General features: G+C 37.5%; 1 protein-coding gene across 2 annotated transcripts in view; it reads right to left on the minus strand.

The window, feature by feature from the left end:
• PIK3C2A (phosphatidylinositol-4-phosphate 3-kinase catalytic subunit type 2 alpha) overlaps nt 1-12,993 on the minus strand; it is a gene marked incomplete at both ends in the record, with an annotated part of 35,030 nt that extends 22,037 nt beyond the window's left edge. The window contains 7 exons of one of the 2 annotated variants that reach the window (XM_079537276.1): nt 194-257; nt 358-437; nt 978-1,089; nt 1,723-1,843; nt 4,590-4,747; nt 6,356-6,456; nt 11,884-12,993. In XM_079537276.1, the coding sequence (XP_079393402.1) occupies nt 194-257; nt 358-437; nt 978-1,089; nt 1,723-1,843; nt 4,590-4,747; nt 6,356-6,456; nt 11,884-12,993 (1,746 nt within the window). Of the gene's footprint in view, nt 1-193; nt 258-357; nt 438-977; nt 1,090-1,722; nt 1,844-4,589; nt 4,748-6,355; nt 6,463-11,883 lie in introns of both variants that reach the window. The other variant, XM_079537275.1, reaches the window with a different exon arrangement.
• Nucleotides 12,994-13,251: the final 258 nt, after the last annotated feature.

The following is a 13,251-nucleotide window of genomic DNA, read 5'->3' on the forward strand; positions in this document are numbered from 1 at the left end:
AGATCACAGAAAAAGCCAGAAAGAAAATTTTAAAAAGCAATCTAAAAACCAATTATTCCAAATTCACATTTGACTTCTTGTTCGGATCTCAGTTTTCCCAAGAACACCTGCAATTTCTTTTTTCCTCCAACTGCCTTATCAGTAAAAATTCCCATGCTACTTTTGATTCAGTAATAATTTGCAATGACCTTACCTCGTTTTTCAGAGCTATTTCAGTTTGCTTATGATAGATATCAAGAAGCTCTTCAACAGAAGATCTGCAAGATACAGTAACTATTAAGCACATCTGTAAGAGCATTAAAATCTTGGTCAGAAATTCAGCATTAACTTGAAAATGAAAAAAAACCTACATATTACCTTATATTAGGTTCTCTGAAAGGCTTTTCTACTTTGTAGAGGTGTTTGGTTAGGTCTATGGGTGTTCTGTCATCTTCTTCCTGCAGTAAAATATTATATATTGAGTATAGTTCCCAACTTCCTGTCATCTATAATAATGTTTTAGACATCTCATTGCTAATGGAATAAAAGTGGAAAGATATGAAGTTATTTCTTCAAAATTGAAAAGAAATAACTGATAGCCTCCAAAAAACGCTCACACTGAGACAGTGGAAAAGAAGAGAAACAGCTACTGAGTGTCCAACTCTGTTCCTCCCTCCCTTTCAGTTGTCAGATATACGTCTAATTTAAGTCAAAAACTGTCTTCAGCTTATCTTCAACTCTGAAATCTGCTGCTTCTCTTTAAGGCCTTAAGTTTAGATAAAAAACTTGTGCATTTTTTCCAGCTGCAGTAATTGGTCTTACGACACATTATCCATGTTTCACATGCTCTTAGGAGAGGAGAACACAATTCCCAACATCATACAGATTTACTGATGGGTTAATTACAAAAGAAGATTTCATCTCAGATCCATCACCTTTAATGCAAACTCTCAAACTTGTTAAGATTAAATTGCTACTGCAGTTTAGAAGGTACTTACTGTTCGTGCCAGACCTCTGCAAATTTCAGTATGGGTCACGAGCTGCAGTTTAATTTCTGTATCCCATTTCCGACAGTTCTGAATGTATTCATGGCTTCCTACGCAGTGCTTACTGTAAAACAAATGAAAGCTATAGTTATTTACACCAAAAATATTCAGTGTTTTTCAGAGAACTCATGTGGAATATTTAAAGCAACCTACTGAGCTCAAAATAAGGAAATGGTAAATGAGTTTCCACATCATACTGTTCAATTGAGTTTTTCTTCAGTGGAAGTTTTAGCATGCTACTACAGGTACCAGCATTTTTGCTAAAGCTCTTAACTGCTATGGTTAACACTGAAACCAAACATTCTAACCCAGAAAATGAATGGGGATTTGCCACTTAATCACTTTGGAAAAAAAAAAATTGGATTATTAGAAGTTATCAGTAGATTTTTTCCTGGTTATTGACATTTAAAGGACCTGAAAACTAAACCATCCATCTACAGAAATGCTCTAGAAGTCTGCATGTGAAGAAATTGTATTCCACACAACAGATAGCAGTTTAGAACAGATTTCTGGGAAGCTGTTGAGAATCTGTTGCATCCCACAGGAGCTCTAAAGACTTCTGTTCTTCGTGCAAAATGTGTACCTACATTTTGAAGATTTCTACTTTCACGCATTTAATCGTTAAAAATAAATTTGCCAGTAACTGTGCCATTAAAAAGTATGAAGTTAAACATGAACGAGAAAGACTTTGGCTTACTTCTGTAAAACTTCTTCTTGGCCACAGACTTTCAGGAAATAGCTGCCAATGTCCACTTCATTCAAGTCATCATGCACCCAGCAAAGTGCCTGCATTATTATAAGCTCAACAGGAGAGCTCACTGTTTAAAGAAATGACATCTAGAAGTTAAATATAGGTGTATTGCAAATGATGCTAAACATATTTAGGGTAGTTTGGGTACAGAGTAGCCACTTTTCAAGAAGTACAAAACCACTTAACTCACTATGTATTTTGCGGGAGTTTTTACACAAGAAAAGCATTTAAATTTATTTTTTAATAAGATTGTCTTAAACAACAAATGATTAAATGACTCTAGAGCGCTCTGAAGTTCAAAAACCATTATCTTAAAAGTTGATGACAGAACTTCTGTATTTGTGCTGCTTTTGAGGAAATTAAAGCCCGCTGTAACAGAGAGAAATTGTACTGGAAATCTCTTCCCTTTTAATTTATCTAGAGCAGCTTTCACAATGAGATCAGATAAATGATCAGATCTTAGCAAGCATCATCAAGCTTTTGCAAAATACAACTCTTAACTACCAAAGCTTTTTTATCAGGTATCAAATGTTTTGAAAGTCAATTTTCCTTTCTAACCAGCAAACACATAGCAAAAGAAATAACCTCAGTCAAGCCTCACATTCATTCTCGTACAGGCACCAGCTGTTGCTGCAGAAAGAGAAGACAGATGTTTTAACACAGAAAGCTTATTTAAAAAACATTCCTTAAGCCTTCCTACCTACTTTCTGATTGCCTTTGAATCATCCGCCAATGATGTCAAAGTTCCTCAAAGTTCCCTTAAAAATCACTATACAGAAGCATTTATTTTTTTTCAGCAGTACCCTCAGAGTTTTCTTTTTTTCCCACTGACCTAATCTTAATTTTCTTACTCATAAGAGATGCTACTACTATGCTGGATACACAGGTAAATCCAAACAATATTTTCTGTAAGAAAACAAGTGCTTCATCTCACTATCTGATGACTTACTATAAGCACAATGGTATTTGGTGAATGAAGAATGAGTATAGCTTGACAACAAGTAACAGTAAGTATGAACTCAGAACAGCAGAAAATATGGTGAATGATGGAATAAAAAGGTGCAGCAACAGCTTACATGCTGTACTCATAGGCTCTGTTTAAGGTCTCTGCTTAAGGTCTGTCAGTGTTGTGAAGCATTACAAACTAACTGGAGACGTTACCACCTTTTTACCCCCTCTATCTTATTGAAAGATAATCATTTCTTTCTGACACGGGACTGCTCAAGTAGACTTGTACTTCCCTGTAAAGTCTAATACACAGATCAAAAGGTACACCCAAATGAACTCGACAGTTGGCCTGTTTCCCTCCCTCTACACACTGAGCCATAAGAACAGTGAAAAGCTACAGTTCCATCTGAGCAGGACTGAAAGCCATAATGAAGCTACTCCAGCATTAGGAAGCTAAAATATGCAAGAATTTACCAAGAAAAGGTGGACTTAAAGAAAGAGGGCAACTTTAAATACACCTACATCTAGTAACAGTATATGCTACAGTGCTTGTAGATGCCTACAAATGCTAAGGATGAAAGATTTGAAATTTATTGGTGATGTCTCAGCATGAGAAAAAAAGGATGTCAACAGACAGTACAAAGAATGAGGCACGTGTGAGGCTAGGAATAAACCACATTCCAAGGTTTCACTAATTTCTAGAAACAAAGGGCCACAGCTATAACAATTCTTTACATTACTAACATTTTTTGTAGGAAAGGATTAAGCCTGTAATATTAGTGAAGAGCAAACTTACAGATAAACAGCATAAGCCCTTCCTAGGCTACACTTAACAGGGGAGTATTAAATCAAAGCAGAATAACTGTAAGGTTCCGCAGATTAACATTAAATGAAAATATTTATGCATTAGGAGCCTGTTTTTCAGTACAGCTTCTAGGTCAAGGGAATAGTAGAGCAATTTCATATCTTCTGAGAACAACCAGTTCTAAAGGGTCTACGCTTCCCAACAGAGGTGAATGATAAGAAGGGCTGCAGCACAGACCTACTACCAGGTGACCTGGCCTGGGAATGGGAGCTTTCACCAAGCCTAAGAGATTACAGCAATGTACAGACTAAGCTGTAAGCTGCTCCTGAGGTAATTTATTATCAGCAGCAGTTATTTAATCACCAAGAACTGACATAAGTTGATGGCATCCAAAGTTACAGCCTTAGTACAGACAGGCTGTGCAGTGTTGACTGCAAATATGAATTTATGTCCAAGGACAAGGCAAGCCTCTAAATTCCATGCCAAACTAATATGCTTCATTACCCATGAACTGGGCCAGCTAGCTGAAGTACAGCAAGCCAGCATCATTTTGATACATGTAGACAAGCATACATTGATCTCATGATAGCTAGAATAATTTCAGCATTTACACTTATTTCCCAACAGCAATTTGTCTGTATTTTCAGGTAATCTGAAATAGCTTTAAGTATCCTAGCAAACGTTTGAATAAAAAAATTGATGAAAGTTCAGAATCTGTTTCCCCTCCCTTCTCTCCCAAATTGTCATAAAGTAGGTCAAACTTTTGAAAAGCTGTATTAATATTCCCAGCTGCGGATAGAACAGCACTTCTAGCTTGTTTGGTTTTCTTTTTTGAAAATTGTTCCAATTTGTCAGCTTCCAAGTATTTTCTGATGGAGTTAGTGACCCACATCTAGGTTCTTCCTTCAGCTACCTTTCCACATCCCCCGCAAGCAATCCCTGTAACCAATACCCGGGATTACAAGACTTTAAAAAGCCACTGGCCTAGACCAAGTATGCAGTCTCAATCCATCATTCTAAGCCTTACAAGCAAATTCCAGTTTAAAAAATAGAAACATACCATCACATGTAAAAGTTACTGGCTGCTGGAATCCTTTGATTTCTATAGAAACCTTGATACTAGCACTCTCCCCAGTTATATTTCTTTGCAGCATGATTGGACTCAGCACAAAGCCTGGATTTGATTGCTGATTGGTGTAAGGAAACTTGGTCCTCAATCTGTAAATAGAAAAAGTTCATGAAGCATTGCAACGGATAAGTTTATGACTAAAGCAAAAGAACACAGTAATAACCACAAGCCAGAGCAGTAAAGAACACTTACTGCTCCTACCTAAACCATGTATACAAAAGCATTCTATTTTTTCTACTCTCAACAGAACACTGCCCACAATAAACATACAATAGTAGGTAGAGGAATCATACAAAAGTAGGTAGGAAAAAGAACTAGATTATAGTTGGCACGTTTTCCATGTAGCTTACAGAATAAAAGCTAATTCACAACATTTGCCTGCAATTGAGTTAGAACACAAAGTAAATTCTTTTGTGTACAACAGGCTACCAAACTCTTTGCACGTTTGAACTTGTGGATGTCTAATCTGAACTTCTGAGCAGCATCTAAACTCTGGAAGTTGAGAGAGGCTTGAATTAAGGTAAGGCTTTTCTTTAGGACACAAACATTATTAAACATGTTTACCTAGTAAGAAATACAGTCCTCTGATAACCTGTTTTTCACTTTCTACTATTTAACATGGACAAAAGAATTTAACTATCCATTAATGTTAAAGCAGCATTATAGGAGATTATGAGCAGAAGTCATCTATAACAATCACCTATCTCATTTTCTTGCCTCCTGACAAGAGTGTGAGTGAGGGGAAAAAAGAAAAGGATCCCTTTATTTATGCAGCCATAAATTTAGAAATATTTTAAGTGCTCGGTCTTGAGAAAGGGCAGCAATTAAACGTAACTAGAAACTGTTCTAACAAGCCTGTTTTATTTTGAAATATTTGTCAGTGTTGTCAGCAAACTGTATGTGACTTCTCACTGCTTTTACACTCCTGTTTTACAAAGCACTTAATAACCAACAAATTCAAAGAACTCTAATTTTCCATTTTTTTACTGGATTTTGAATGGGTGAGGCATGACTCCTAGTTTGTCTTTCTCTAGGAAGAAAACAAAGATGCGACTCATTAAATTGCAGCAGTAAGTAAAATTAACTTAAAGAAGGAACACCAAGTTATCGAGTTCCATCTCCTTTGGTTCCATGCGTAAGAAATTTCACCACCCAAGCAAAGCAGGAAAAACACAAGGGATTTTGTCTGTTCTTGCTAGCTTTTTTTCTACAGAGTTCCAGTGGTAGAAGTGATATAAAAGAGCATTTAAGGTTTAGAAAGACAAATGAGTGATGGGATTTGCCAAAGCCTATCAGTTAAGAAAAAGACTGAGTTATTTGAAAAGAATTTGTACTGAAAAACAGAAGGAGATAAAGACATAATGAAGATACAGAAAATACTCTAAGGTTAAAAATAAAAAGCTTTGCAAAACCAGGAAAAAAACAGTGAGAGGAAAGTGACTGAGGAAAGTCACAGGATCAGAAGAATAAAAAGGAGACTTCATACTACTGAACACTCTCAGTATTTTGTTGCATTTTTGAAAATCACGATAAAAAACAAGAAAAACCGGGATAACCAAAGGGAAAATACATACAAAAAGTCTACTTCATCAAGCAAAAAAAAAAACAACTAGCAGCAGTCCTCCTAACTATGTGTGTTTCCAATATAAAAGTAGTAATGATTCTTCTTCTGAATGCTACTTCCAGTAATTTCTTACTTTGTAACTGCTTGAGAAAAAGCTGACAGTTCTTGATTCTGCCCTTCAATTTCTTGGAGAAGCACATTTTCTGTCAGCATGCCAGTGGTCCCATTGTCTTTCTGCAACTCAAAGATAATACAGTATTTAAATAGCTGCAAACATTCCTGGAGCCTACAAAGCCACATGCAGTACACAGAATTTCAGACAACTGAGTTCTATTATCAGTTTTATATCTATTCATATAAGGGGAAACATGTGCATCACTACCGAGTTGAAAAATAAAGATTCATTGAAACAAAGACTTCTTTAAAGAAAGCAATTTATTTATCTGACAGTATCAATGTTAGTTAAGAATAAGCTACAAGTGTAACAGCTCCTGGGCTCTCAGCAGTGAGCAATGACATCGGGCATTTGGCCAGATTCTGCTGAACGTGATGAGGAGAGCAAATTGCTTTTTTTCTTCCACTTCTGCCATTCAGCCTTCAGTATGGAGCCCCACAAAGAACCATTACACATCAAATCTAACCATGACTACCTTCACCTACAAAGCAGGACAAGATAAACTGCATACTTAAAGCAGCATTCAGAATGCAAACTCAGAAGATATCTCACGGTAACAAATTTGTGCTGTTTTGATCTCTTATGTCCCCAGCACTCCCCACACACCCATTAATGCAAACCATCTTCCCTTAAAGTACCCAGCCCAAAAACAATTCCTAAAAGTGATCTGCATTTTGAAAAAAAATAAACCCTGTAGCAAACAGAGCTTTCTTGTTGTTTTTACAAGTGCAATAGCTTTGAATACAACCTTGTTTCTGATCCAATTCACATACATACAATACACAAAATAGCCATACAGATGCCAGCATGAGCTGGAACAGGCAGCAGGGTTGAGGTAGAGCTAACCACTCACAGCCCAGCAGTCAGCAGCAGCTTGAAGCACTTGTGGAACTCCAGGCAACTGCTCCACAGAATAAGCTGATCCTAAGGAATCTTGTGTGCCATGCTCCTTTAGAGGATGATGCCTTCCAACCAATTCTTCTGCATGCAGAGCTTTTGCAACGCTTACAGAAACGTTACAGAAATCCAACCAGAAGTCCAGAAAGAAAGCAGATCATGCTATTGTTTTTCTGAAAATCGTCGTAATCATTTCTTCATAAAGATAAAATAAATAGAGAACTACTTAACCAGTACGTGGGTTGTTTGTTACTAGCTGACAAAATGAGCTGAGCATCTCATTTCATTAGATTGTGCCAGGTACAACCTGACAACGTTGGCAACTCAGACTGAAGGAGTCAAATGTGAAACAAACGCAGAGTTAAGATCTTTTTTCTTTCAGTGCTCATTTTAATTAAATTAGAATGATTAAGTATTACACCATTAACTTTGAAGGGAAAATATATATGCACCCAATGTTTGTAATCTGAAGTGCATTTAAATCTACTTATTGCAGCTAAAATGTCAGTTTTGTGAACACTGATCAGTTCAAAGGGATAAATCCTTTGCAGCTGGGGATTATGGGGATTAGCCACAGGAAGCTGGGAAGCCACAAGACCCAGAAAGAGACTCATGAACAGGTATGCAGGTATGATACCTTACGTTCAGAAAGCTTCATTCTAACTTCTCAGACAAGTTCTATCAAACAAAAACGCTTCTGATCACATAAAACCTGCTGCCAAGCCTGCGTTATTGTTTCTACAAAATGAATTCTTTAAACAGTTACACAATAGCAACAAGGAAAAGGGAAGCTAACAAACAAAGCGAAAGGTGAACACCTTTGATAAGGAGTCAAGCAACTGCTGGTCAGAACTCGCCACAAAACTCCCTTGTTACACTGTGTGACAAGTTACAAATAACAAGATTTGCAGGTTAGTTGGCTGCTGAACTCAGACAAGTGTAGGGAACTACAAGGCAGTTGTTCACCCTGGCTAAGCTTGCCTGTGTACAATATGCTCTAACACAACCAGCCAAGAAAAAAAGGTTTATTTGGTTATCCATAGTCGTTCTGAGAGTCGCATTTGAATGAGAAGAAAAACTGGAGGCTATTACAGATTTGTTTTGCTGGGAATTACCTCCTAGCATGACATCAAGAACATGAAATACCTACTTGTTTTTCTTAAGTTACATTTCACTACTTAGATTTGATCATTTTTCAGAAGATAATTTCAAGAGGACAAGCTCTAATGAACTAAGAATTTGTTTAACACACAATGGACTAATTAGGTGATCGATTAGGTCCTTAGGCTACAAGTGAGATCTGAATTTCTTTACCTTCTAGATGAGCCAATTTAAGAGGTGTAAGAACTTGCAGTCACAGGAAATAACTTGTAAGGAAGGCACTTCAGGCCAAAACAAATAAACAGCTGTCTGAGAAAAATGCCTCATTTCAGCACAGCCTACAAAAATAGAAGTGGTCTGCAAATACAACTTCTCTCAAGGTTTGATACAAGCTGTTCAGTGCACTACCAAAAGTCAAACTGAATTGGACCCCACAAGAATATGAAGTCAAAAGATTTCAGCTTCAACTTCTAGAGAAGACAGCATCTAAAATAGGACATAATGACTTTGCCTCCACTTTTAGAAAGGAGAGATGAACACTGAAGCATTTAAAGGGGATGCATGGATACTTTACTGAATACGAAATAGAACTCAAATCCTTCTATTGATTCAAGGGATTAAAAATAACATTACGGAATCAAAATTATCACAGGAAACTCTTACTAATGGTTCTGGCTGGAGGAGTAGTGAACTATGAGGTGATTCAGAAAAAAAGTGATTCATACTAGTAAGGTGCAAGACTTCAGGAAATACTTTGAAGGAAATGTACTGCTGAAGGTCAGTGGGATAAAGTACAAGAAAATTGCCAAAATTATGAAAAAAAAAAATGCTCAAATTCATACTATGCATGTTGAAATGTTATTTATAGAAGAAAAAGTAAGTATGCACAGGACAAGCAAAATAACATGTTGAGTGGAAGTATCTCAATCTAAGAGACTCATGCTTAGACAAGAAGCAGAAACATCCCAGCTTTGGAATCTCAGGTAAGTTTATAATAGAGGCTAGAACTGGAATATTACACCAAAAGCAGGAACACAGGTAGGAAGGAAATCACAAGCTTGCAGTTGGGCATCCACTGCCATAAATCAAGAGCCTGTCTGAAAAAGATGGTGAAAAAGATCCAAATACATTAACTGATCACGGGATCAACATTTGCTGATGTGATGTCATCATGAATAAAGCAAATACAATAAAGATATATGAAGCAGAATGCCTCCCCTTGTTAGGAGTTTATTCATGTCCCTGCATAAAGCACGTGGTATATACGCTCTCATACACAGAATTAAGATTTTCATAAGTCATCTTCAACATCAAAATCATTCTTATTCTTTAATAGCTGCTGTTTCATCCTATTAAGAAAACTGGCCAAGAACTGGTTAGGAATGCATTTCTAATGAAAATCAGAGGACTAACAATGGCAGCGAGGGGCTGTAATAGCCTTTAAATGGGAGGTAGCAAGAGTTAAAAAATAAAGCACTGAAGGCAGAGTCTGAGCATTTAATGAGCTGGGTAGTTTTCTGCAAATAGCATGGGAATGGACCTATCAGCAAGTAAGACCCTTCTAGATTCTGATTCTTGAGAGAATCCTGGAATTCATAGAGAAAAGAGATTGCATTCAGCAACAATAAGGCTCCACACACAGCACATCAGAAGCACCAACCAGTACAAACTGTCAGTATTAACACTGCAACCAACTAAACATCACTGGAAGACAGACAATGCACACCACTGGATAAAATGACAAAGTGAAGAAGCAAACTGCTGAAGAGCCCGAATTTACCTGCCTCTCCAGACAAACACTAGCGAATAACTGAGCTCAGATTTCACAGCTTAACACTGGAAAGAGGAACAGGAAAAAAAAAAAAAAAAAAAGAAGTTAGATCCAAGATCTTCACATACTATTTTAAAAATAATGATGCAGAAGAAAAAAAGCAAAGGATTTTTTTTTCCTCTAAGGTTTTTTTTGTTTCTTCTTCCTAGGCCTTCGAGTAGATGTGTGCCAGAACACTGACAACTAGTCTAGAAAAACAGGAAATACTCCAAAGCAGTGGCCAGAAATTCTACCTTAATGGAAATTCAGACATCAAGAATCAGCCTCACAAATATTCCTTTTCTTGGGGGGTGGGGATGAAATAGTCCATTTCAGGCTGGGGACTGAGGAATTGAGGAGCAATTTGGAAAGCACCCTTGATAGGTAATAGTTACTTTTAAAGCTTGTCCCTCTTCTGTTAAAAACACCTAGAAAGACAATAAATCAGATTTGAAACAGCTGCAATTCTAAGTCTCCAAGGCGAACAAATCTTTTAATCCCTGCCTCCAGCCAGTCTCTACAAATGTCATTTTCCTGCCACCACCATCCTTGCCAGGGTGTGGATTTTTCCACTGAAAACTTCTCCAGCTTCTGTACTCTTATCAAAAAATATATATATTTTTAAATGCACAGATCTTCATATTTACTTCATAGTGAAGTGACTGATGTTTTCTAAAGATACATCTTTCAGGAATATAAAGAGGAATTTAAAAATATAGGAAAAGCTAAATAATCAACCCTCACTTCCCAGATTTCTACTGGGCAAGAGCAGGGTGTACTTCTGGTGGCATAATTACCTGGACAATACCGCCAATAAAGTCATGATCACATGCTGTACAGTTTAGTTTCCACAGAAACCGCATATGCTTTGTGTCCAAAAGGACGAGCATCATAACTTGAGGGTCCACTGATACTTTTGTCTTGAACTTCTATTGAAAGAGATTGTGGTCCTAGAGCAGAGATGAACCTTTTGCTCTGCACCCGAGGCAACTAACATTCCACAAAGATGGTTTTCTAGCACACAAATACAGAGTTTCTGACCTATCAACACCCACAAAGAATCCCACCTTCAAGAACTGCATATTTACCTACAAGTTTCAGTTACCATATTTTTAGCATCCCTCCATTAAACAGAGTGGAGGAATGGTCTACAAAAGAGAATTAACAGTGATCCTGTGCAAGGGAGAGCAGAAAATGGTTTTGACTACAGCACCTTTTTTTCTTTAAGAAAAACAAAGCAGACAGGTTGAAATATAAGGTGAAAACACCACTTTTCTGAGTCTGAGATAGAGCCTGCTCAAGATGAAAGCCGTCAACATCTACCTCGCCACCTTCACTTTGCAGCCTTGTTTGATTTCCTCAGGAGTTTAAGTATTTATTAATATGGTTTAAATACTTCATTGATGTAAAGGTTATTTTCATTTCTCTTCTGTAACGTGTAGGAAAACTGCAGTTTCCTTGGTAAATTTGGAAAGATAACAGAGTAGCATTTACTTTAGGATTTCGTTTAGTACTAATGCTCAAGTTTTTAAAATATCACTGAAGCACGCATATGTCAGTAACATCACATTGCCTGGACAAGTCAGATAGTATTTCACAAAAAGATGTTAAAGTGTCCTTAAATACTGTGACTAATCGTTATCCTTATAGCACTACTTAAAAATATTGATTTACACACCTGTGATGTTTGGCCTTGTAGCTTCCCAAGCTGAGCTGTGCGCATGTTTAAGGACTGGCTCCTTGTAACGGTTGCTCCAGAAGATTTCCCATTTAGTTTTCTTTCCAGATGACAAGTTACTAACAGCTTCTCTTCTAACAGCACAGCATCCCACGGATCTTCAGCTGTCATACCTGATGCCAGCTCTCCGTGATCCTCTGCCTTATACAAAGTCTCCACACTATCCACTTTTGGTTTACTGAGGGGATCCAAATCTAACCAGTCAAATTTACTGATGTCTCTGCATTTTTCTGAGGCTGGTAGGCTGGAAACTGCAGACTTTATAGCAGTCATCTTTAGGTCTGTGCTTGACTTCCCATTTCTCAGAAATTCTGAGGTGCTTGCAATTTTGTCAAATACTTTTGCCAATTCTGGTGTAAGTACTGGAGGATATATAGGTAGGCTTCCTTGTGGATGGAAAGGTGTAGTAGCTGCCAGTGGATATGAAATGTATTGCGACTGCCTTGGAAGACCAAAATAAATAGGTTCTCTAGAGTGATAAGAGGACATACTCGGATGGAATCCATTCTGAAATACACCAGTCTGTTTTATATAAGAAGCTGAGGGGTAAATAGGAGGTAAAGTGCATGTCACAGGTGCTGGTATCCCAGGTGTCCACTGTCCTCTCTGACCAGTAGGCCCAATATAAAATTGTGAAGACAGAGATGGGCTCAAAATAGGAGTTACTGGTAATGCAGGTACTTTACTAGATTCAAAACTGTCATCCAGCAGCAGTTTCTCCAGTTCAGCACGAGTAAGCTTCTCTATGTCAATAGTACTTAGTTTATCTTCCATTCTCTTGGCATCAGACTCAGGAAACACCATGAGATCATGGTCGTGTTTGCTATGTGTCTGTGTTTTTTGCCCAGTGCTGCTTAAAGAACGAGAAGTTTGTTTATTACCAGCTATATCTCTTTCTTTCTGCATCTTAGCTAATGCCTCAGCTTCCATCTGCAGTGCCTCCTCTTTGTCCACGTCTTTTGACCTTGCAGTTGCCAAAGAAGGTGATGAGCGCTGTTTAAATCCATTGCTACTGGATAACTGGGCCATACCGCGAGGGCAAATGTCCATTTAACAAAGCAACAAGTCCCTCCTACTGCTAGGTTACCTTTGGCTTCAGAATAGGTTCAGCAGCTCTGGAAAAGAAATGAAACATTAGAAAAAGCATAAAAGAAATTATATGCAAAGAAGTACTAAGCCGCATACCACCAAATTACAAGGTTGCACACATCCTTCAGGAACTTGGAGCATAAATGTTTAAAGACATCACTTTTTTTTTTTTTAAACACAACTTAAGAGAAGTCACAGAATTACATTCTCAGGCTAAGC

Source organism: Tetrao urogallus (genome assembly GCF_951394365.1).
Source record: "Tetrao urogallus genome assembly, chromosome: 6".
NCBI lineage: Eukaryota > Metazoa > Chordata > Aves > Galliformes > Phasianidae > Tetrao > Tetrao urogallus.